General features: G+C 35.6%; 3 protein-coding genes, 1 long non-coding RNA gene and 1 pseudogene across 9 annotated transcripts; 4 read left to right on the top strand and 1 right to left on the bottom strand.

The window, feature by feature from the left end:
* The first annotated feature begins 578 nt into the window (after positions 1 to 578).
* On the top strand, positions 579 to 2,806 carry LOC104733911 (F-box/kelch-repeat protein At3g27150-like). Its single transcript, XM_010453435.2, has 2 exons — positions 579 to 760; positions 1,401 to 2,806. The coding sequence occupies exons 1-2, from the start codon at positions 735 to 737 to the stop codon at positions 2,641 to 2,643; spliced, it is 1,269 nt and encodes a 422-aa protein (XP_010451737.2). The 5' UTR covers positions 579 to 734; the 3' UTR covers positions 2,644 to 2,806.
* Positions 2,807 to 6,885: 4,079 nt separating this feature from the next.
* LOC147933286 (uncharacterized) lies at positions 6,886 to 7,515 on the bottom strand. Its single transcript, XM_087477379.1, has one exon. The coding sequence runs from the start codon at positions 7,513 to 7,515 to the stop codon at positions 6,886 to 6,888; it is 630 nt and encodes a 209-aa protein (XP_087333505.1).
* Positions 7,516 to 8,965: 1,450 nt separating this feature from the next.
* LOC104732706 (disease resistance protein RML1A-like) lies at positions 8,966 to 12,049 on the top strand. 6 transcript variants are annotated; one of them, XM_087479485.1, is made up of 4 exons: positions 8,966 to 9,113; positions 10,068 to 10,187; positions 10,367 to 10,718; positions 10,841 to 12,049. In XM_087479485.1, exons 3-4 carry the CDS (start codon positions 10,393 to 10,395, stop codon positions 11,958 to 11,960), a joined length of 1,446 nt encoding a protein of 481 aa, XP_087335611.1. In that variant the 5' UTR covers positions 8,966 to 9,113; positions 10,068 to 10,187; positions 10,367 to 10,392; the 3' UTR covers positions 11,961 to 12,049. The 6 variants fall into 6 exon arrangements, with proteins under 6 accessions (XP_087335611.1, XP_087335610.1, XP_010450584.2 ...); XM_087479484.1 differs by having other exon boundaries at positions 8,983 to 9,113; positions 10,282 to 10,718; XM_010452282.3 differs by having other exon boundaries at positions 8,983 to 9,113; positions 10,282 to 10,745.
* Positions 12,050 to 14,552: 2,503 nt separating this feature from the next.
* Positions 14,553 to 16,054, top strand: LOC104733910 (F-box/kelch-repeat protein At3g27150 pseudogene; annotated as a pseudogene).
* Positions 16,055 to 18,974: 2,920 nt separating this feature from the next.
* Positions 18,975 to 20,804, top strand: LOC104732705 (uncharacterized). Its single transcript, XR_015575183.1, has 4 exons — positions 18,975 to 19,161; positions 19,836 to 19,993; positions 20,089 to 20,189; positions 20,277 to 20,804. It is a non-coding gene; the product is annotated as an uncharacterized LOC104732705 (long non-coding RNA).
* The last annotated feature ends 2,806 nt before the right edge of the window (positions 20,805 to 23,610 follow it).

Raw genomic sequence — 23,610 nt, 5'->3', positions numbered from 1 at the left:
ATTTTTATACCTCCATTAGTTAGAGACCGACTGAGTCTCTCATTAAAATAATTTATTTTAAATATAGATTAATATTTGTAATAATATAACCTAAATATTTATTTTAATTTTGTTATAAATTAAAATACTTATAATTAATATATTTTAAATCAAATTAACTAACATTTTAAATATCTTTAAATGTTAAATAATTAGTTCTATTTCAAGTATTTTTTTTTTTAGTCAAGTATTTTTCCTTTGGACATAAATTATTTTTTTTTTACATAAACTGAAAGTTAGTATTTTTTTTCTTTTTTGGGATTTTCTCTTTAATTTGGTAAAATAAAAAGTGCATATCCAAGAAATAAAATCACATGCTTAAGTTGAATATGGTGAAGGAAGCACATCATTAAATGCTAATAATTTTACTTCTTAAATAATGTATAATAAATTATTGATTACATAGATAGTCAAAACATTTTGTTCAATTATATATCATAAATTTTTGTTATTAAATTACCAAAAAAAACAAAAATAGTCAAACTTGTAACATACTATGGTAGTTGATTAAATATAAACATTTCATTACTATGGTACAGATAATTGAACATAGGAAATGTTATATATACCAGAGCTACCTTTAGTCGTTTTCTAATCTATTGGCAGCGCCGCATTCTAGTGTATGATCTAGCAAAATATTTTCTTTCAAGTTTTAAGATTGACACGCGTCATACCTTTCAAGTTTCAAGGTTGACATGTGCCATACCTTTCAGGTTTCAAGGTATATACACACATTATATCCTCTAGTTAAATTTATAATTGATTATTTAATCATTAGTTTTGATTTCACTAATCATTAAACTAATTATAAAGAGACATGCATGTGTTGTATTTGGGACACACATGAGAGATTCTCAAGGGTTCTCAAAGTTTCTCATATGAAAATAGATTCTCACTTATTTTCTCTTAAAATTATGTTTTTATTATTTTTAGTGGTGAAAGACTCCGACTGTACATGCTTTTACTACTGTATTATTATATAAAAAAAATTCAATTGTTATATTGGTGATTGTGGTATGTTGATTATAGGATCAAAATATGTTTTTCACTGCCTCAATAATTCATAGTAGAAAAGTGGAAAAAAATTATTATGTTATAATCCTATGGCTCCCTCCCAGCGCTGCCCCTTCCATATCTTTTTGCTCTTATATGTTATAATCCTATGACATGCTAAAAAAAATTTAAGTTTTCTAGCATGTCTAACATGATTTACCATAATATCAATTTAGTTTTTAAAAAACTCATGGACTAACCAACATTTTAACTATATAAAGTAGGATTCTTTGTATTTGAAAATGTTATAATACATTTTTACAAATAAGTTGCGTGCTCATCATGATTGATCTAAATTATTTTTTCAGGAAGATGTCAATCCTATCGCTAGGAAAAGAAAGGATTTCAAGACTCAGAGCAAGCTTGAGCCAGTCTCCGGCAAGGAGGCTTTTGATTGTTGACTCGGAATTGGGAGAAAGAAAAGGAGAAATCATACAGAAATTTCAAAAGCATACAAGTCTTAAACCTCAAGATGACGAGTTGTCTGACGTTTCTCAGGTTTTGTACAAGCTCGAGGTTGAGATTTTTGTCGGAGTTTTGTGTTCGACATACTGGAAAACGCAAGGTCTCAATAGCCAGTTCTTACAGCTGCTAAAAAGGTATGATGTTTTTAAGATGAGGCGAGAATGCGGGATCGTGGAACCATACGTGTTTATGCTTACGAGCGGTGAAGCTTGCTGGACGATGTTTGATAAAAACTTTGAGAATTTTGAGACACTTCCGAGAATTCCCTCTGACGTTTGCTTCTATCTAAGTGATAAAGAAACAGTTTGTGCGGGAACACATTTGATGGTCATTGGAAGAGAGCTGGGAGGCATGGCAGTGTGGCGTTACGAGCTAGGGATGCATGAGTGGGTAAAAGATCCTTCAATGATCACACCTCGTTGCATGTACGCTTCGGCGAGCTGTGGGTTCGATGCTTATTTTGCCGGTGGTCTAAAAGTAAATGGAAATCGGCATCCCGAGGTTTTGAGAAGTGTGGAGAAGTACAATGCTCAGACCAAAACCTGGTCAACGATTCCGGAGATGCATAAGAGAAGAAAATTCAGCTCAGGATGTTTCTTGCGCGGCAAGTTTTATGTGATCGGCGGTAGAAATGAGTATAATGAATACCTAACTTGTGGAGAACGCTATGATGAGGTGACAAATTCTTGGACGCTCGTCCCAGACATGCTTGGAAGCATGACGTTCATGCCTTCCCAGTCGCCTCCCCTCATCGCAGTGGCCAACAACAACCTTTACTCGCTTGAAGCATACTCAAACGAGCTGAGGGTTTATGATGTAAACGCAAACAGTTGGAAGATACTTGGTGTTGCACCTGTGATATCAAATGCGGGCTTAGGTTGGGGCGTGGCGTTTAAGTCAATTGGAGATAGGCTTTTGTTGATTGGAAACTCGTCTCCTCATTCTTCGTGTGCAAAAATGAGAGCTTTCACATGCCGTCGTCCGTCTCCAGACGTGGAAGAGCTAGTTTGGGAAGAGCTAAATACCAACTATGGCAATGTTCAGTTCGACCATTTCATTCGTAATTGTTGTGTTATGTTTGCTTAGAGTTTTTTTAAAACAAAAACTGTTGTCTGCATTTTGATTAATTCTCCTGTTTTCTTGGTTTACGTCTTGGCCTTGGGTGGTTTGGACGTAAACGTTTGTGTATCCCCCGTTTGTTTGGTTTTATCATCAATAAAGTATTTTATGTTCTGTTTCGGAAAAAAAAGTATGTGTTATGAATAGAGAGTTTAGGGATAAAGCTCTTGTGATTCTTATTGATTATCATTGAGGTTACATGTATATATATAGTGGATTACAAGTCTTAGTATAAACCGACAAAGAGAGTATGGCCGAGTAAGGCTTTGGCTAATGGGCCGAAGGTATATGGACTGAGTATAACCAATGGACCGAGACTCCATGGATAAAATACGGGCCGGTCTAGTGAGTCCACTAAGTGTTTCACAACACTCCCCCTTGGACGAACGACCGTGCCTATGTTGGATGGGATCGCTGCAATGTGCTTAGGGGATGCTGCCTCATTAAAACCTTACCAGGAAAACCCATTGGGACAAAACCTTGGTGAAGGAAAAAGAGTACAGCACACATTGCTCCCCCTGTTCCAAACATCACTCCAAGTCCCTAAGTCTCCGCATCCCAATCTGGTGCGCGAGCTTCTTGAACGTTGTTGTCGGTAGCGATTTGGTGAAGAGATCGGCTGAATTTTCACTTGACTGAACTTGCACTATAAGAACTTCTCCGGCCTTTTGTAGATCATGTGTATGGAAGAACTTTGGTAATATGTGCTTCGTCCGATCTCCCTTGATGTAACCTTCCTTGAGCTGTGCGATGCATGCTGTGTTATCTTCATAGATTACGGTTGCTTCTTTGCTGTCCTCCAATCCACTGTCTGTCCGAATATGCTGAGTCATGGACCGCAACCAAACACACTCTCGGCTGGCTTCGTGCATTGCTAGTATCTCTGCGTGATTTGATGATGTTGCTACAAGAGTTTGCTTCATAGAACGCCAAGAGATTGCTGTACCACCGTGTGTAAACACATAGCCTGTTTGTGATTTCCCATTGTGTGGATCGGATAGATAACCTGCATCAGCAAAACCAACTAAACCATCTTTGTTATAGTTAGTATAATATAGACCATAGTCTGTCGTACCCTGTAGGTATCGCAGAACATGTTTTATACCATTCCAGTGCCTTATGGTCGGACAAGAACTATATCTTGCTAGGAGGTTCACGGCAAAACTTATGTCTGGTCTAGTGTGGCTAGCCAAGTCTATTATACCACATTCGACCACTTTGTTTCAGTCCATAAAGCGATTTGTCTAGCCTTATGCAGTACTGTTCTCGAGAACCACTCTTATCTTTGAGTTCTATTCCCTCTGGTAATCTCATATAGATTTCATTATCCATTGGACCATATAAGTAAGCAGTTACAACATCCATTAACCGCAAATCCAGTTTTTCCCTTACAGCCAGACTTATTAGATATCTAAAAGTCGTTGCATCCATCACAGGGGAATATGTCTCCTCATAATCTATGCCGGGTCTTTGAGAGAATCCTTGTGTTACAAGCCGTGCTTTGTATCTCACGATTTCATTCTTCTCATTTCTCTTTCTTACAAAGACCCACTTATGTCCAACTGGTTTAATTTCAGGTGTTATCCTTAAGATCGGACCAAACACACTTCTATTCTTCAAAGAGTTTAGCTCCACATCAATAGCTTCTTTCCATATAAGCCAATCTTTTCTTTGAGTGCACTCTAATATAGATGTGGGCTCTAGATCCTCATTTAGTTCAAGTGCTAACTTGTATGCGAAAATATCATCGACGTCGATATCCTTACGGTTCCAAGTAATTCCAGACATGATCTAATTTATTGAAATCTCATTATTATCAATATTCTCAGGACCTAGAGGTTCAGCGTCCTGAACCCCATCCGGCTCCTTATCATTTGCCGCGGCCATGTCTGTTCTCTCGGTAGTTCCCTGAACCTCGGTCTGTTTTGCACCCTTAGACTTTCGAGGATTCTTATCTTTGGATCCTAATGGTCTACCTCGTTTCAAACGGGTTTTAGAATCTGTAGCAACTTGAATATTGTGTTCCTTCTGTGACAACCCGTCCCGCGGAACCCACTAGCCCACCGCTAGCTGCCCCAACGGACCATCCGTGGACCCCACTAACCCACCGCTAGCCGTCCCAACAGACTCCAAGCTGGCCCTGCAGGGCATCGATCCTAACCCCTCACTGGGCAAATGGAAATATTCATCCAAATCCACAGTAGGTTATTGGTGTACCAGGCGTTCCTCGAACCCTGGTCCCCACCCTTTAACAACCTTCCCACAGGACAAGTTGCCACCAATTGATCTGCAGGTCAATTGGTGGCAACTTGTCCTGTGGGAAGGTTGTTAAAGGGTGAGGACCAGGGTTCGAGGAACGCCTGGCGCACCAATAACCTACTGGTGGATTGGGATATCCACAGTGATGGGTTAGGATCGATGCCCTGCAGGGCCAGCTTGGGGTCCGTTTGGGCGGCTAGCAGTGAGGCTAGTGGGCTAGCAGTGAGGCTAGCGGGGTCCACAGGACGGGTTGTTACACCTTCTGAACATCAATTCGTACTGGTGCATTGCAAGCTGGTATGTACGATTTTGTCACTCTCTTTGGGTCAGCAAAGGAATCTGGAAATTGATTAGCTAGCTGCTGTAAATGTATAATCTTTTGAACCTCTGCATCACATGCTAGAGTTCGAGGATCTTGCCAATTTAAGTATGTTTGATTCCATGTTAATTCCTTGACCAGCTTGCTAGTCTCACCACCCATTATAGGGAATTCGGACTCAATAAATTGACAGTCCGTGTATCTGGCCTTGAACAGGTCTCCTGTCAGTGGCTCGAGATACTTTATGATGGTGGGAGACTCATATCCAACATATATTCCCATCCTCCTCTGAGGTCCCATCTTAGTTCTCTGTGGTGGAGCAATCGGTACATAAACGGCACAACCGAATGTCTTGAGATGGGATATGTCTGGCTCATGACCCGTTAATAGTTGGGATGGTGAATACTTATGTTCACTAGATGGCCTGATGCGTATGAGCTCTGCTGCATGCAATACTGCATGTCCCCAAGCCGACACAGGGAGCTTCGATCTCATTAACAATGGTCGAGCTATCATTTGTATTCGTTTAATGAAGGACTCAGCCAGTCCGTTTTGTGTATGGACATGTGCCACAGGATGTTCCACACTCACCCCCATGGACATACAATAATCATTAAACGCTTGGGATGTGAATTCACCAGCATTATCTAGACGTATAGTCTTAAGTGGAAAGTCTGGAAAGTGTGCTCTTAGCCTTATAATTTGAGCCAACATCTTTGCAAAGGCAAGGTTTCTTGTAGATAACAAGCAAACATGCGACCATCTGGTTGATGCATCTATCATCACCATAAAATATCTAAACGACCCACTAAATGGGTGTATTGGTCCGCAAATATCACCTTGTATCCTTTCCAGAAAGTTTAAAGTGTCTCTTGTGACTTTTACTGGTGAAGGCCTTATAACAAGTTTCCCTTGTGCGCATGCTACACACGTGAGATGTTTAGGGATAACTTTCCTTTCACTTAGGTTGTGCCCATTCGAACTCTTAATCAGTTTACGCATCATGTTCGAACCCAGGTGGCCTAGCCGGTCATGTCATAAAGTGAACTCTTCATTAAACATTCTATGCTTTGCCAAGTTAGCCTCTATCATATTAATCTTAGCATGGTATAAACCAGTGGCTAGTGCAGGTATAGTCTCTAGGACCTTCTTTTGTCCATTTACATTTTCTGTAATGTATGGGAACTCTCTAGTTCCTTCACCCTTGGTTTCCACATGATAACCATTCAATCTTATATCTTTAAAGCTCAACAAATTTTTTTTGGAGCTGGGTGAATATAAGGCATCACTTAATTCAATGTGTGTTCCCTTAGGCAACAACACGTGAGCCTGGCCGTAGCCCTTTATAAGATTTGCTATACCCGCAATTGTACTAACATTGGCATTTTTCATGGTGAGGTTTATAAAATATCTTTTATCTATTAAAATAGTGTGGCTGGATCCACTGTCCACCACTAGTTCACTCATATCCTCAGCCATTTCTATATAAAACAACATTTGTGTTTTAACTCAATAAGGCAAATGATTTATAAAATAAATCCTTGAATTTAAACCAAATCAATTATCCAATACATAGAAATCAATCAAAGCATAAAAAGCATAGTCTTAAACCAAAATAAAAACCGAAAAATTCATTCATCCTCTTCAAGGAGATCGGAAGTCTCTAGGGAGTCATCATTCTCATTATCTTCATCATCGAGATGCACCGTGTTTGTTTCTGCGTTTTTCTTCAAGATTTCTTGCTCAGATAGCCATTCAAACATACATACATATGTTTTGAAGTTCCTTTCACGAATTTGCTGCTGGAGCAGTTCGTCATTAGTGTGAAAGGTTGAGAGTGTCTTCTCTATCAAGTCCTCTTCAGTAACCTCGAGACCACATATCTTTAAATTTGTTGCTATCTTAAATAGCTCCAAGTGGTATTCATACAAGGATTCAAAATCTTGGATCCTTATTGTTCTCCAATCCTCTTGAGCCTTTGGTAGTACAATCTCTTTGTACCCAAATCTGTCTTTCAACTCTGTCCAAAGTTCAAGAGGATCTTCGACATGGAGGTACTGCACTTTGAGGCTTTCATCCATATGACGACGCATGTAAAAACACGTCGTAGCCTTGCTCCTTTCGGAACACTCATTCTCACTCTCAATGCATCTGAAAAGATCTTTTGCTTTCAGGTTAATCTCGGTGTCCAATGCCCATTGCAAGTAGTTATCACCAGAGTCTTTCAGGCTAGCATATTCTAAGCTCTTAAGTCTTGCCATCTGCATATCACAGAAATAGACATCCGAATATTAGCATGCGATATTTGAGATCGACCCATGCACTCAATCAATAGGACATGCGATATTTGAGATCGAACCATGCCTTAGGCCATGCGATATTTAAGATCGAACCATGCCTTGCCATATTTGGTTTTTGGTTTAAATTCATGCATGCAAGACAACAAAAGCAAATAGGCTAATGCATGCAACAATTTTAGATAGGATTTCCTTTTTCTTAAGTTTCCTATTTAACCTAGGATTTAATCTCTTAAAACTTTTGGATAATTGCTATAATTTTAGATGTTTATCCTAATCAATATTTTTAATTCCGAATTCATGTTTTCATGATTATGGAAATTTAACAAAATTATTCCTCTTGATCGGATTCAATCCTAGAACAAGACTAATTCATGCAGCCGATTTTAATCATCCTTAAACAATTTTCGATTTCTATATGCATGAACAATCAAAGTTTATAATCATCCTAGAACAGCTTAATCAAATTCTTTCTTATGATTCTAGCAATTACAATTCTAGGTTCTTTATGCAACATAAACAATCAAGCAAGCATAAACAATTTCTCAACCAATTCGGATTTTAAGCTTGATGTAATATGGTGCAATTAATCAATCAATCTAACAACCTAGCAATCCGATTTTAAGTCTTAGGATTTAAGGAATTTAAACTTTGTTAGATTGTGTACTTGGATGTTTTAGGGTTTAATATTTTTAAGTTCAAGTTCGATCATAGGGTTTTGAGGAGGTTCGAACTTTGTTTACCTTAACACCAATTAGGGTCTGACCGGTATGGATCTGGGAGCTAAAGACCTCAGATATCTCACGAACCTCGAACCTTGAACAGCTTCCACGAACCACGAACAGCCTCCACGCGAACAGCTCCTTGCGCGCGAACTCACCCCCGAGCCAAGTAACCACAAACCTCGATAGGGTTTTTAGAAAACTCGATCACGAGCTAAGGATGCTCGTGTATCAACAGAAAGAACTTCGAGATCAAGAGAGAATCTCGAAGGAGATGAAGAACAAGAGGCGGTTTAGGGTTTTAGGGAAGAAGGAGAAATCGGCGGCTGCCTTAGGGTTTAGGGTTAGAGGCTATCGTGCTGATAACGTGCTATGAATAGAGAGTTTAGGGATAAAGCTCTTGTGATTCTTATTGATTATCATTGATGTTACATGTATATATATAGTGGATTACAAGTCTTAGTATAAACCGACAAAGAGAGTATGGCCGAGTAAGGCTTCGGCTAATGGGCCGAAGGTATATGGACTGAGTATAACCAATGGACCGAGACTCCATGGATAAGATACGGGCCGGTCTAGTGAGTCCACTAAGTGTTTCACAACAGTATGTGTGTTCTTGTTACATTTGTAATGTTTACTGTGCTAATATTAGCAATAAGCCCATAAGGCCCATTAAGCCATCTGTTGCTTTCATCTCTTTTTTGATTTCGTGATTTGTTTTGGGAAGAATCCCAAAGTTTTCTCCAGATGCCATGGATATATGCAGCAGAGTGAAATTGATGTTCTCCGAACTTGCTCGCGAAGTAGCAGAAGCAACCTACGTCAAAAGCCCCTTTAGATGTTAGTTGTTTCTTTCTGTCTTGGTTCATTAATTTCGTGTTTTGATTTATATAGTTTGTTTTTGGAGAATTTATGCGAGATCTGATGATGAACTAGTGATTTCATTGCGGAATTCGAATTGGGTTCCTTGGATAATTTTCAAATTCGATTTACTAACATAACTGTCATTGATCCTGCCTGGAAATGTGAACACTTATGGTAGAATTTTCAAAATTCCAGTGACTTGGAAAAAAAGAGTATAGTCTTTATGTATATAATGTCACTTTTTACCTTGCTTCATTTCAAACGTAGTAGTGCCCCTTTTCATGTGTTGCAGTTTTAGTAAGAGGGATGTGTTTTGAGGTAAAAATGTTGGTAATTAGCTTTGCATTCTTTGCCTCTGGTGTTATATATTTGGACAATGACCGTCTAGTTAATCATTCTTGGTCCACGTGAGATCAGCTACAACAGACCCACGTCTAAACAGATGCAAGTTTCATCTACGTTTGATCTTATTCAGTTTTTTTTTGTAGAAGCTTTAAACTTTTCCAAGTAACTTTTATCTGCATCGCATTTGATATTTGAGTAGGCTAGAACATTGGTATCCTTTATTCTGAATCAGGAGATATTGAGATTTGTTCTAGGAACTTCTATGTGCCCTAAACTTTGCACTTGTATCCTAGCCAACACATGTTGCATCACAGTACGGCCAGACTGCTTTTTTTTGTCACATTGTCTCAAAGTGTATTGCGGATCCTGATAATGATGGAAGAAGGATCCCTTGCACAAGATTGCCATAAAGTGGAACTCATGCTTGCCTGCTTGTGTTACTTCATTTATGATGCCTTATATCTTTTCTTATACGGTTTTAAAATTGCATACTTTTGTGGAAAATGGATAGTTTATTTTGTTACCATTTAAGATGTACATTTTATTACTGAAACTGGTAACTAATAATATATGACTTTTGCGTAGATGTCATTTCGAAGCTGGGAGAGGCGGTGTTAATCAGTCCAAAGAAGCACAATGCGCTGTGCAGGAGGAGATTTCTAAGAAATGGACACGATGATCAACTTAGAAGTTAGAGAGCTAACGGTAAGCGGTTAATATTGATTTGCATGGCTCAAGCCTCATTTTTACTCTATCTCTCATGGCTGCTTCTTCTTCTTCTTCGTCGCCTGACTTTAAGAGATACCATGTCTTTTCGAGTTTCCATGGACCAGACGTCCGTAGTGGATTTCTCAGTCATTTACACAATTATTTTGCAAGCAAAGGGATCACAACGTTCAACGATCAAGAGATGGAGAGAGGCCATACGATCGGGCCTGGGCTCGTGCAAGTGATTAAAGAATCTAGAGTCTCGATTGTGGTGCTCTCGAAGAAGTACGCTTCTTCAGGCTGGTGCTTAGATGAGTTGGTGGAAATCTTGAAGTGCAAAGAAGCTTCAGGGCAGGCTGTGTTGACTATTTTTTACAAAGTTGATCCTTCTGATGTACGGAAACAGCGGGGAGACTTTGGAAATACTTTCAAGAAAACTTGTGAAGGGAAAACCGATGAAGTGAAGCAGAGATGGAGCAATGCTTTGGCATATATAGCAACCGTAGCTGGGAGACACTCTCTAAACTGGTTTGTCTTTTCTCTTGGCTCTATGAGGTAGAATGTTTTATGTTTCTTAATTCATGCTTTAGCGAAGGAGTTTCTATCATTTAAACAAGACCCAACAACATGATTTTGTTTCCTTTTGTTAGGGCTAATGAAGCTGAGATGATCCAGAAGATTGCTATAGATATTTCAAACAAACTGAATGTTACACCTTCAAGGGATTTTGAAGGGATGGTGGGACTTGAAGCTCACCTGACGGAACTCAACACTTTGTTATGCCTGGAAAGTGATGATGTGATGATGATTGGAATTTGGGGTCCTGGGGGCATTGGTAAGACTACCATTGCTAGAGCTTTATTTAACCAACTCTCTTCCAATTTTCGGCTTAGTTGTTTTATGAGGAACCTCAAGGGTGTTGATGACTGGGATTCGAAGTTGTATTTGCAAAATAAGCTTCTGTCCAAAATTTTGAACCAAAAGGATATAAAGATACATCAGTTAGGCGCAATAAAAGAGTGGCTACATAACCAACGAGTGCTCATCATTCTTGACGATGTAGATGATCTAGAGCAATTAGAGGTTTTGGCTAAAGAAACTTCTTGGTTTGGTTCTGGAAGTCGGATCATTGTTACCTTAAAAGATAAGAAGATTTTGAAGGCACATGGGATCAACGATATCTACCATGTGGATTTTCCATCCGAAGAAGAAGCTCTTGAGATGTTATGTCTATCTACTTTCAAACAGAATTCTCCACAAGATGGTTTCGAAGAGCTTGCAAGAAAAGTAATAAAGCTTTGCGGTAATCTTCCATTGGCCCTTAGGGTTGTGGGTTCTTCTTTATATAGGGAGAGCGAGGATGAGTGGAGGCTTCAATTATATGGGATAGAAACTAATCTTGATAGAAAACTTGTGGATGTCTTGAGAGTGGGGTATGACAAATTGTTAGAGAAACATCAATCTCTGTTTCTTCATATTGCATGCTTTTTCAACCATAAAAGTGTTGATTATGTGACAGCCATGCTCGCTGACAGTACTTTGGATGTCAAAAATGGGTTGAATACCTTAGCCGCTAAATCTCTTGTGTATATATCTACTAATGGGTGGATAATGATGCACTGTCTACTACGACAATTGGGTAAACAAGTTGTTGTTCAACAGTCTGACGAGCCAGGGAAACGTCAGTTTTTAGTTGAAGCCAAAGAGATTTGCGATGTTCTGGCAAATGAAACTGTAAGATCTTACCTATATATATTGCCTATTTTGTAATTGTGATAACAAATCTTGTTTTGCAATATTAAGTTTCAAGGTTGACATCTGTCATACCTTTCAAGTTTCAAGGTAATATACACACATCATATCCTCTAGTTTAATTTATAATTGATTATTTTGAATTCAGCAATCATATTTTGTTAGAGCATATGTAGTGGTGAGAGATTCAATGGGTCTTTCACTAATATAATATAATTATTTTTAATATATTTTAGATTTAGATCGTTTTGACATTTTTATACCTCCACTGGTGAGAGACTGATTGAGTCTCTCATTAAAAATAGTGTATTTTAAATGTAGATTAATATTTATAATATAATATAACCTAAATACTTATTTTAATTTTGTTATAAATTAAAATACTTCTAGTTGATATATTTTAAATCAAATCAAATTACATTTTAAATATATTTAAATGTGGATTAATTAGTTATATTCTATACAATATATAATAGTAATAATAATCATAATAATCATAATATGATTTCATTAATTATTTTAATTTAATTAATATTAACTAAAACTAATATTAATATCTAAATTAAACTTATGCATGATAGAACTTATAATGTAAACACTTTTATTTTATGATTTATAGAAAAATAAAATAATAACATATAAACTATTTAATTAACTTTTAAAACTATTCGAGATTGATTTATCATAAAACCAATTTATAAAGATACATGGGACAGACATGGGAGATTCTCATGAGTTATGAAAGTCTCTCATATGAAAATTGATTTTCACTTATTTCTCTTAAAATTATGTTTTTATTATTTTTGGTGGTGAGAGACTCTCACGGCACATGCTCTTGTTACCATATTATTAGAAGAAAAAAAAAATAAATTGCTATTTTGGTGACTACTATGGTATGTTGATTACAGGGTCAAAATATGATTTTTACTGCCTCAATAATTCATAGTAGAAATGTAGAAAAAAATCCCCTTTATAATAAAACAGAAGTACACAACTTTGTTTTATAGACTACATAATTTTGATAAATTGGTTACAAATAGATTATAGATTAATTGATAGATTAATTGGTTACAAGTTAGATAGTTGGTACAACCTTAATTTATTTTTGGAAGATTTTATTACTAGAGCACGTAGTTTCCAAAAATCTTAAAAGAAAATATTCCAAATAATCATTTGATATCATCTAACTTACCATATTAATTTCTTTTATTAAATTATTCATCAAATAAAATCTTTTGATATCTAACTTAACATATTAATTTGTTAATTATTATTATACTTCACCTCTCATTTTTATATATGAGTCCATTTTGTGAAACAAATAAATTATCATATTATTTATTATAATTAAAAAATAGTTTATTTTCGGATATACTATAAGTTGAATTTTTAAAAACAAATATAAATTGTTCAATCTATAAAACTTTCAAGCTTTAGTAATATTATTCTGTAAAAATAATATCTATTGTATTAAAAATTTATTGAGTAACGGGTCAAAATTTGAATATTTAAATTCAATTTCATATTTTTTGTTGAATTTTATAATTTTATAATATAAAAAATTTAATGTATTTTGAGGTATTTTTAAAATATTGAAACTTGATATAAAAGTTAGAAACTATAAACACTCTAAATTGATTTGTTATAGCAATGTCAATAATATGTCACTATAATATGAAAGAATTTCAAGGCACCAAGTATATTAAGACAAAAAGTATAATAATATATTAAAGTACTCATAATATAATAACTTGCTTTTTAAAAACCAAATTTACAAAATTATGTCTTATAAATGACATTCAAGTCATGATGTAGAACATACATTGTTGAAATAACTTCATATACATAAACTAATACAACATATTAAGATTTAATTTTAAAATATAAAATATACAAAATTTTGTATGAAATAAAATTTAACTAGTGATATAGCACAAAGACTTATCTAGAATCATTAACAATATAAAACTTACAAAATATGTATCTTTTTTCAAGCCATTATATTTAACACATGATTTTATTGTAAAATATTTTATCCAAAAAACTTTTAAAAACAATCACATAAATTATATTTTATATAAAAATTACAAAATAAATAAAATGAATTTCAACCCGTGCTCTACCACGGGTCTTAATCTAGTTATTACTCCCTCTGTTTCAAAATGTAAGTTGTTTTGGAGATTTTGTTTTGTTTCAAAATATAAGTTGTTTTCCAACTATCAAGACAAAAAGCAAACTAAAAGTAAAGTTTATCTTTTTTTAAACTATTTATCTTTCTTTTTTTTAATTAAATGGTGAGATAAAATCATGAGGTTTTTTAGAGACTACAAAAAGCAAAATTTATCTTAATATGTGTGCATTCAACCAAAACAACTTACATTTTGAAACAGAGGGAGTATGTTATAATCCTAGGCCCCCTCCATATCTTTTTGGTCTTTAATTTTTCTAGCACGTCTAACATTTACAAGGATATCAATCTAGTTTTTATATAACACATCGACTAACCAACATTATAACTATATAAAGTAGGATTTCTTTGTATTTGAAAATGTTATAATACATTTTACAAATAAATTGCGTGCTCATTAATTGTTCTAAATTATTTTTTCAGGAAGATGTCAATCCTATCGCTAGGAAAAGAAAGGATTTCAAGACTCAGAGCAAGCTTGAGCCAGTCTCCGACAAGGAGGCTTTTGATTGTTGACTCGGAATTGGGAGCAAGAAAAGGAGAAATCATTCAGAAATTTGAAAAGCAGACAAGTCTTAAACCTCAAGATGACGAGTCTGACGTTTCTCAGGTTTTGTACAAGCTCGAGGTTGAGATTTTTGTCGGAGTTTTGTGTTCGACATACTGGAAAACGCAAGGTCTCAATAGCCAGTTCTTACAGCTGCTAAAAAGGTATGATGTTTTTAAGATGAGGCGAGAATGCGGGATCGTGGAACCATACGTGTTTATGCTTACGAGCGGTGAAGCTTGCTGGACGATGTTTGATAAAAACTTTTGAGAATTTTGAGACACTTCCGAGAATTCCCTCTGACGTTTACTTCTATCTAAGTGATAAAGAAACAGTTTGTGCGGGAACACATTTGATGGTCATTGGAAAAGAGCTGGGAGGTATGGCAGTGTGGCGTTACGAGCTAGGGATTCATGAGTGGGTAAAAGGTCCTTCAATGATCACACCTCGTTGCATGTACGCTTCGGCGAGCTGTGGGTTCGATGCTTATTTTGCCAGTGGTCTAAAAGTAAATGGAAGCTGGAATCCCGAGGTTTTGAGAAGTGTGGAGAAATACAATGCTCAGACCAAAACCTGGTCTCGGATCCCGGATATGCACAAGAGAAGAAAATTCAGCTCAGGATGTTTCTTGCGCGGCAAGTTTTATGTGATCGGCGGTAGAAATGAGTATAATGAATACCTAACTTGTGGAGAACGCTACGATGAGGTGACAAATTCTTGGACGCTCATCCTAGACATGCTTGGAAGCATGACGTTCGTGCCTTCCCAGTCGCCGCCACTCATCGCAGGGGCCAACAACAACCTTTACTCGCTTGAAGCATACTCAAACGAGCTGAGGGTTTATGATGTAAACGCAAACAGTTGGAAGATACTTGGTGTTGCACCTGTGATATCAAATGCGGGCTTAGGTTGGGGCGTGGCGTTTAAGTCAATTGGAAATAGGCTTTTGTTGATTGGAAACTCGTCTCCTCATTCTTCGTGTGCGAAAATGAGAGCTTTCACGTGCCGTCGTCCGTCTCCAGACGTGGATGAGCTAGTTTGGGAAGAGCTAAATACCAACTATGGCACACTAGTAAAAGAAAACCGTATAGCCACGTTTTCGTCACCCAGCATCGTGACTAAAAATTTATTTGCCACGAATAAACCACGAAAAAATTTCGTAACAACTTCGTGACAAGTTAGCTACGAAATAATCACGTATAAACGACGTGACAATATATTGTCACTGATATGTCACAAAAAAATTCGTGGCTAAGTAGACACGAATAACTTCGTGGCTGTTTTGTGGTTATTCCACAGAACTATCCATCCCATCACACTGTACTATGGAAAAATAAGAAGACTCTATAGCCACGATATCATGCGGGTAGCTAACTCGTGACTAATACTCTGCCACGAAGAAGGTTCGTGACAAAATCGTGACTACACATTGTTGCCACTGAATCAATCCGTGACAAATTCGTGACTTCTCCAAAGAATGAGATGTATGAGTTCTTTTCTTTATACAATTTTTTTTTTTCTTTTGCATGTTTTTAATAGTATTAATGTTTTATGATATTGATTTATAATGAAGTTTGAGAGCCTTTTCCATTGTTTTAGTTGAATTGTGGAATTGGTTGTTTGTTGAATTGCAGATTTGGTAGTTTATATTAATTTTATTTTATAAATTTGGAATAATAGATTATTCATAATATATTAAGTTAATTTCTTTATTTTTTATTTTACACTTTGTCACTATTATATTAATTTGAAATTAATAGTCTTCATATTTATGAATATGATACAGATGTAATGCGTATATTTACACATATGTATATATTTTTGTTATGAATATCTACATATATATATCTTATTATATAAAGTTCAATGAAAAAATTTCTTATTAACGAGATCGTGACACGTGTCAAAAATATTGATAAGATGTTGACACGTGTCAAAAATAAATATAGAAACAAATTTGATTTTTACTATTTCACTAATCTACGTGAATTAGAAACAAAATCTTTACTAAACCTTTACTGGATTTTGCAATTTCAATATCTAACCGTAGGAGATATTTTACAATTTCAATATCTAACCGTAGGAGATATGTAAGTCCTATTTAATTTGATATTGGCCACGTCTTTTTGTTTAAATATGTCAATTAATTTGATTCAAAACCTACCATAAAAAAAAATCATTATAAGGAAATTATATATATATATATCAAAAAATTCGAAATTGTAATATTGTTTGAAATTCATGTAGATTTTTACTATTTTACTAATCTACAAGAATTAAAAACAAATTTGATTTTTACTATTTCACTAATTTACGTGAATTAGAAACAAAATCTGTACTAAACCTAACAAAATCTTTACTAAACTTTTACTGGATTTTGCAATTTCAATATCTAACAGTAGGAGATATTTTGCAATTTTAATATCTAACCGTAGGAGATATGTAAGTCCTATTTAATTTGATATTGGCCACGTCTTTTTGTTTAAATATGTCAATCAATTTGATTCAAAACCTACCATAAAAAAAGATCATTATAAGGAAATTATATATATATATATATATATATATATATATATATATATATCAAATAAATTCGAAATTATAATATTGTTTACTTATTTTAATTTTAAGTTGTTAATTTTACAAGAAAAATGATTATTTTTTATATAAGATAAAAAAATATGATTGTAAAAATTATACAACTAACTACTGTTTCTAGAAAAATGTAAATAAATTACCTTTACATAAAGAAAGAGTTTTTTGAAGTAAAAGATTTAAAATAAAAATATATCGTTTCATATTTTTTTCACCAATCAAATAATTTATTTAAAACGACTGCTATTGTAACATATAAGATAGGAGTATGTAAGATTAACGTATGCATTTTTGTAACTATAAAAATGTTAAAGTGAAGAGACATACAATAGATTATTTAATATGTTCATAAAGACAATTTGTTGGTAGTAGTAAAGAATAATGAGTCTATTTTAACAGTAAAATATATTTGTGTGTACAAAAACACTTCAAGTGGTAATGTAGATTCTGTAAATGGATATACATTATTGTATTATAGAAAGAAAAAACAACTTTTTTCTATAACTAAAAGTTTATCTCTTTACTTTTATACATTGTTTTTACTTACGAGAATAATTAAATAAATATATATTCTTTGTTAAATTTAATTTAATTTTAATAAATTTGAACTCATCTACAACTATTTTCTTAACTAAAAGTGTATAGGTTTACTTTTTTTTCATGCAAACAATAAATTAAAAGAAAATTATTTGGTTAGTTGCCCAAGCCAGAGGGAAGGGGTTTACAAAAGAAACTTCTGAGATAAGAGAACGCGAAACACGGACAAGACAATTCACCTTCGTATTTGACGCATGCGGAAACCAAGAGATGGAGAATAGTTGGAAGGATTCCAGCGAGTTGAACTCATCGAGCATGTTGGAGAAGGACGGCCAATCTTTAGGGGACTGAACCATAGTGAGTAACTCAGCACAATCAGTCTCGAAATGTTGACAAGCGATCCCTTCAGCACGTATCCACTCCATGGTCCAATACAACGCTTCTAACTCTGAATGCAGGGGGAGGGGCTCCATCTAAGAGACTTGGCCCCCAACAACAAGGCTCGCTCTTCACCAACGCAACACCACCAGTCCAATCCTGAATGCATATTGGTTGCTTTCAAAGAACCATCAATCTGACAACAAGGTGAAGAAATCTGGACATCCGAAGACAGAGATGGAGCTGACATGACCGCCATAAAAGAGAGCGCCTCTTCCCAGACTAACTTATCGCTCCAGAAAATAAAATTCAAATTCGAGTACACCGACTCATTTGGAAAACCCTCTGACGAGACAGAAGTCGGAGATAAAACACAAACTTCACAAGAGCGAGGACATTCAAACAAAACGTGATTAATAGTCTCAACCACATAATCACACTTTTTACACCAAATATCGCATTGGACACTTCGGTGTATCTATTGACTTTTATAGATAATTTTTACTTACTAAAAATATTTATTTTAAATTCTTTGTTAAATTTGATTTCATTTTAAAAAATCTAAACCCGCACATCGGGCGGGTCCTAATCTAGTTTGTTATATTTATACTACACCAAATTAAATAATTTTTTTACATCAATTTTTTTTGGTTTAGGCGGCTAAACCCATAATTTTTCCCACCAATCCCACTAAATAATTTCCCAAATGTTAATTCCCGGTAAAATGAAATATTTTTGCTAAATAGTAATTTTAATTTTAATTATATACCCTTTTCTTATCCGCTTCTTCGTTCATATCATCGACACTCAGAGAAAAAAAGCAAAAAAAAAAACCTAAAGCCCTCCTCTTCTTGTCCTCCGTTGAAGCTGCTGTCGCCGAACTCAAAATCCGATTTGATCGATCTCTTCCTTGACCCACAGAAAGAGTCTCTTCAGCCACCGTCGCCCAGGGCCCTCCGATTCAGGTCCAGCAGGTATCTGTCTTCTTCTTCTGCTTTTTCTTCTTCTTTCATTCCTTACTTGTTCTATCTCTTTCTCTCTTTGTCTCCATGCTCTATTCTATTTTTCTATAAGGTTGTTTAGATCTTTTATTTTTGTTTCTGTTTAGGGTTTTCAGGATTAGATTTGTTCATATTGTTCTTTACTGTTTTGATTTTGATTTTGAGTAAGCGTTCAATTGAGGTTTTTTTTATTCTTGTTAGCTTGTGTATTTGCTTTAATCGTGTGTAACTCTACAACATATCAAACGAAATTGATTTATAATTGAGAGTTGTTCTTCGGTTACTGCCATAAAAAGGGAACAATTCAACAAAATTGATTGATTATTGTAAACAAGGAAAAGGAAGAAGTAAAGATTAATGAACTGAGCTGGTAGATTCAACTCATCCTTTTTTTTTTTTTAATTATTTTGCTTCCCTGGAAATGTTTTTGAGAAAAGTCTTCGGGGATTGTTGAATTTGAGTCTATAATCTTAACTTTTACTCATTTCACTCTCTTAAGAACATGTTTTAGATGGACAGGATTTGTAGATTTGAATTCTAAACTTGGCTTTGTTCTATGTTTAAACTTAACTAGATTTTGTGGATTTGTTTACTTGACTTGTTATTAACATCAGCTATTTTTGTTTGTTTTGTGCTTCTAACTGCAGAGCTGCAACGAAGATGGATGCCACTAAGTGCCATACCGCCAGGAGCCACACGTTCTACAAGCGCAGCATCTTCACAGGCAACACTACTACAGCCAGCAAAGCTCTCGATGCATTGCTGAGTGCTCCTGAAAGAGAATCCCAGCCACACCTCCACCCAAGTAAACTCAATGGAGCTTTATGGTTAGTTTGTAAGAACTACAATTGTGTTTGTTTGTTCATGGGCTGAATCTAATTTTACTCTCTCTTCTCTCAGGTTTGGTGTTGACCCTTCTGTCTACAAGTTTGTTCGAACAACATGGAAAGCAAATAGACGTTCCTGATGAGAGGACAGATCTTTGGTGGCAAACTTTTGTGGTAATTAATGTTTCTATACCCTAAGTCAACAATATTTTCCAACTAACTTACAAACTACTAATCTCTCTTCTCCCTTTTTTTTTGTAGCAACACTACTACTGGGAACGGTGATGGAAGAGCTGGTTGCATCACGACAAGCACTTAATCTGTTCATGCAGTCTCTTGGAATTAGACAACCCTCTGCTGCTGTTGCTGCTCCTGCTACAACTTCTGCTGCTGCTCATGCTCCAGCTTCTACAACTCCTGCTTCTTCTCCAGCTACTGCTTTTCCTGCTCCTTCTCCAGCTACTGCTTCTCCTGCTCCAGCTTCTACAACTCATGTTCCAGCTTCACACCAAGGCAACTTAGATGCTTGGTGTGCATCATTTGGTATTTAACTTTCAAAGATTGTTAAGCATTTTTTGTTAAAACTTTCTAACGGATAGACTGTTATTTAGCAAATCTTTTGGTAGAATGTAAGTAGTTTGATGTTTACTACTTATTGTTATTTAGTAACTCTTTTTGGTATGTAAGATAAGAGTAATTGTTGTTTAGCAAGACTTTTTGGTAATATGTAAACATCAAACTACTTCTGGTAATGAAAAATATCGGTATTTGGATTTCATGTTTTGAGAATTTGGCTTTTTGTTATAGGTTTTTATTTTTAGTAATTAATATTATTGTTTTTTTGGCAAATAATCAGCTACGAAACAAGTTACCATCGTTACATAGTATTTCGTAGCTAATGTTAGCCACGGACAAACAGTGATACCTTCGTAGCTAGCTTTAGCCACGAATTAAGAGTGATCATTTCGTAGCTATATGTAGTCACGAAGGGGAGTGACAAATTCGTGACTAAACAGCCACGAAATGCAACGCCAATAATTTTGTTACGAAGCTATATCTACGATTTTTTTTCGTGACTATTCGTGACAGTTTTTACTTATAGCCACGAATATTTAGGCTCAGCCACGAATATATTGGTGGCTATACATATTTTTTTTACTAGTGGCAACGTTCAGTTCGACCATTTCATTCGTAACTGTTGTGTTATGTTTGCATAGATTTTTATGCTATAAGTTGTTTGCATTTTGATTTATCTTTTCTTGGTTTACGTCTTGGGTGTGGTTTGGACGTAAACGTTTGTGTATCCCCCGTTTATTTGGTTTTATCATCAATAAAGTATTTTATGTTCCATAAAGTATTGAGTTATGTTCAATAAAGTATCTTATGTTCAATAAAGTATTTTGTCATCAATAAAGTATTTTATGGACGTAAAGTATTTTATGTTCAGTTTCAGAAAAAAAAAAGTATTTGTGTTCTTGTTACATTTGTAATGTTTACTGGGCTAACATTAAAATAAGCCCATGAGGCCCATTAAGCCATCTGTTGCTTTCATCTCTTTTTTGATTTCGTGATTTGTTTGGAGAAGAATCAAAGTTTTCTCGAGAAGCCATGGATATATGCAGCAGAGTGAAATTGAGAAATTGATGTTCTTCGAACATGCTCGCGAAGTTACAGAAGCAACCTACGATCAAAAACCTCTTTAGATGTTAGTTGTATCTGTTGGCTTAAGCTTGAGGGATAAGTAAAGACAAGAAGGCTCAAGGATAATCCTACCGAGATATGGAATAGGATTAGTCTAAAGTTATTTAGGAGTTATCTGAATAATGTATTCCTAGTCAGTTTAGGACTTGGTTTTATAAGCTCTCTATCTATATATAAGGAGGTGTCAATGTGTGACACAACTTGTGAGAGATAAGAGAGTTTGAGAAAGGCTTTAGTTTTGAGTTAGTTTCTAAAGCAATAAAGGTGTTCTTGAGAGAGTTGTGTTCTTAAGATTCTTGTTGTCTAAATTCAATATTTGGTATCAGAGCATTATTGAATTTTGCAAATTTAGTATCTTTCGAACATAAGAGAGAATCCGGTTTCTTTTCAAACAAAGTTTCTTTCACACGAATACAAGAGAAGTTGTTCTTAGTTTGTTACAATCTAAGCCATGGGAGATACGGAGAAAGATGCAGGAGCTATAGTCACTATACCACATACAGTACGAGAAAGTGGCTCCTCCTCAATCCAATGTCCGATGCTCAACGCCACAAACTACACCGTCTGGTCCATGAGGATGGAGATTGCTCTAAGAATTCACAAAGTTTGGGAAGCTATAGAACCAGGTTCAGCGAATGAAGAAAAGAATGATATGGCCAAAGGTTTGTTGTTTCAGTCAATACCGGAGGCTTTAATTCTTCAAGTAGGAAAGCTTACCTCTGCAAAAGATGTTTGGGAAGCTGTAAAATCAAGACATGTTGGTGCGGATAGGGTTCGAGAGGCACGCCTACAGACTTTAATGGCCAACTTTGATAGATTAAAGATGAAAGATAATGACAAGATTGATGATTTTGTTGGAAAATTATCTGAAATCTCTACACAATCTGCAGCTTTAGGAGAGGATATCGAAGAACCGAAGTTAGTAAAGAAGTTTCTCAAAAGCTTACCCCGAAGACGTTATATACATATTGTCGCTGCTCTTGAACAAGTTTTAGACCTCAACAGAACTAGTTTTGGAGAAATTGTCGGTAGACTCAAAGTTTATGAGGAGAGAATATGTGATGAAGATGAGCAGCAAGAAGAGGATCAAGGGAAGCTAATGTATACTAACATGGACTCTCAATCTGTCCAAGGTTACTCCGGTGATAACAGAGGACGAGGACAAGGCGGTGGAAGATTTGGTGGCAGATTTGGTAGAGGAAGGGGACGAGGTCGGTTTGGTTATCAACAGAAGGATAAATCAAAGATTGTATGCTATCGATGTGACAAAACTGGCCACTATGCATCGAATTGTCCAGATAGATTGTTAAAACTTCAAGAAGCAGAGGAGAACGAAGACAACACTCAAGAAGCTGACCAGTTAATGATGCACGAAGTAGTGTATCTGAATGAGCGAAATATAAAACCTAGTCAGCTGGAGAAGCATCCTGCAGAAGATAACATATGGTACTTGGACAATGGTGCGAGCAATCACATGAGCGGACATCATAGCTACTTCTTCAAGCTTGATGAAACTGTCACAGGTAAGGTTAGATTCGGTGATGATTCGCGGATTGATATCAAGGGAAAAGGGTCAATTCTGTTTGTGTGTGCTAATGGAGAAAAGAAGATCTTAAGTGAAGTTTACTATATACCAGATTTGAAAAGTAATATCATTAGTCTCGGTCAAGCAACAGAATCCGGTTGTGATGTCAGAATGAGAAAAGATTATTTGATCTTACATGATAGAGATGGAAGATTGTTGGTAAGAGCTAATAGATCAAAGAACAGGTTGTACAAAGTAGCTATGGAGGTTGAAACTACTAGATGCTTACAGATCAAAACACTCAGTGACACCTCTAAATGGCATGCTAGACTCGGACACTTAGGAATTGATGGAATGAAGACTTTGTTG

Source organism: Camelina sativa, chromosome 12, assembly GCF_030686135.1.
Source record: "Camelina sativa cultivar CO46 ecotype springtype chromosome 12, ASM3068613v1".
Lineage (NCBI taxonomy): Eukaryota > Viridiplantae > Streptophyta > Magnoliopsida > Brassicales > Brassicaceae > Camelina > Camelina sativa.
The sequence above is the reverse complement of the archived record's forward strand: the minus strand, read 5'-3'. Positions and strand labels throughout refer to the sequence as shown.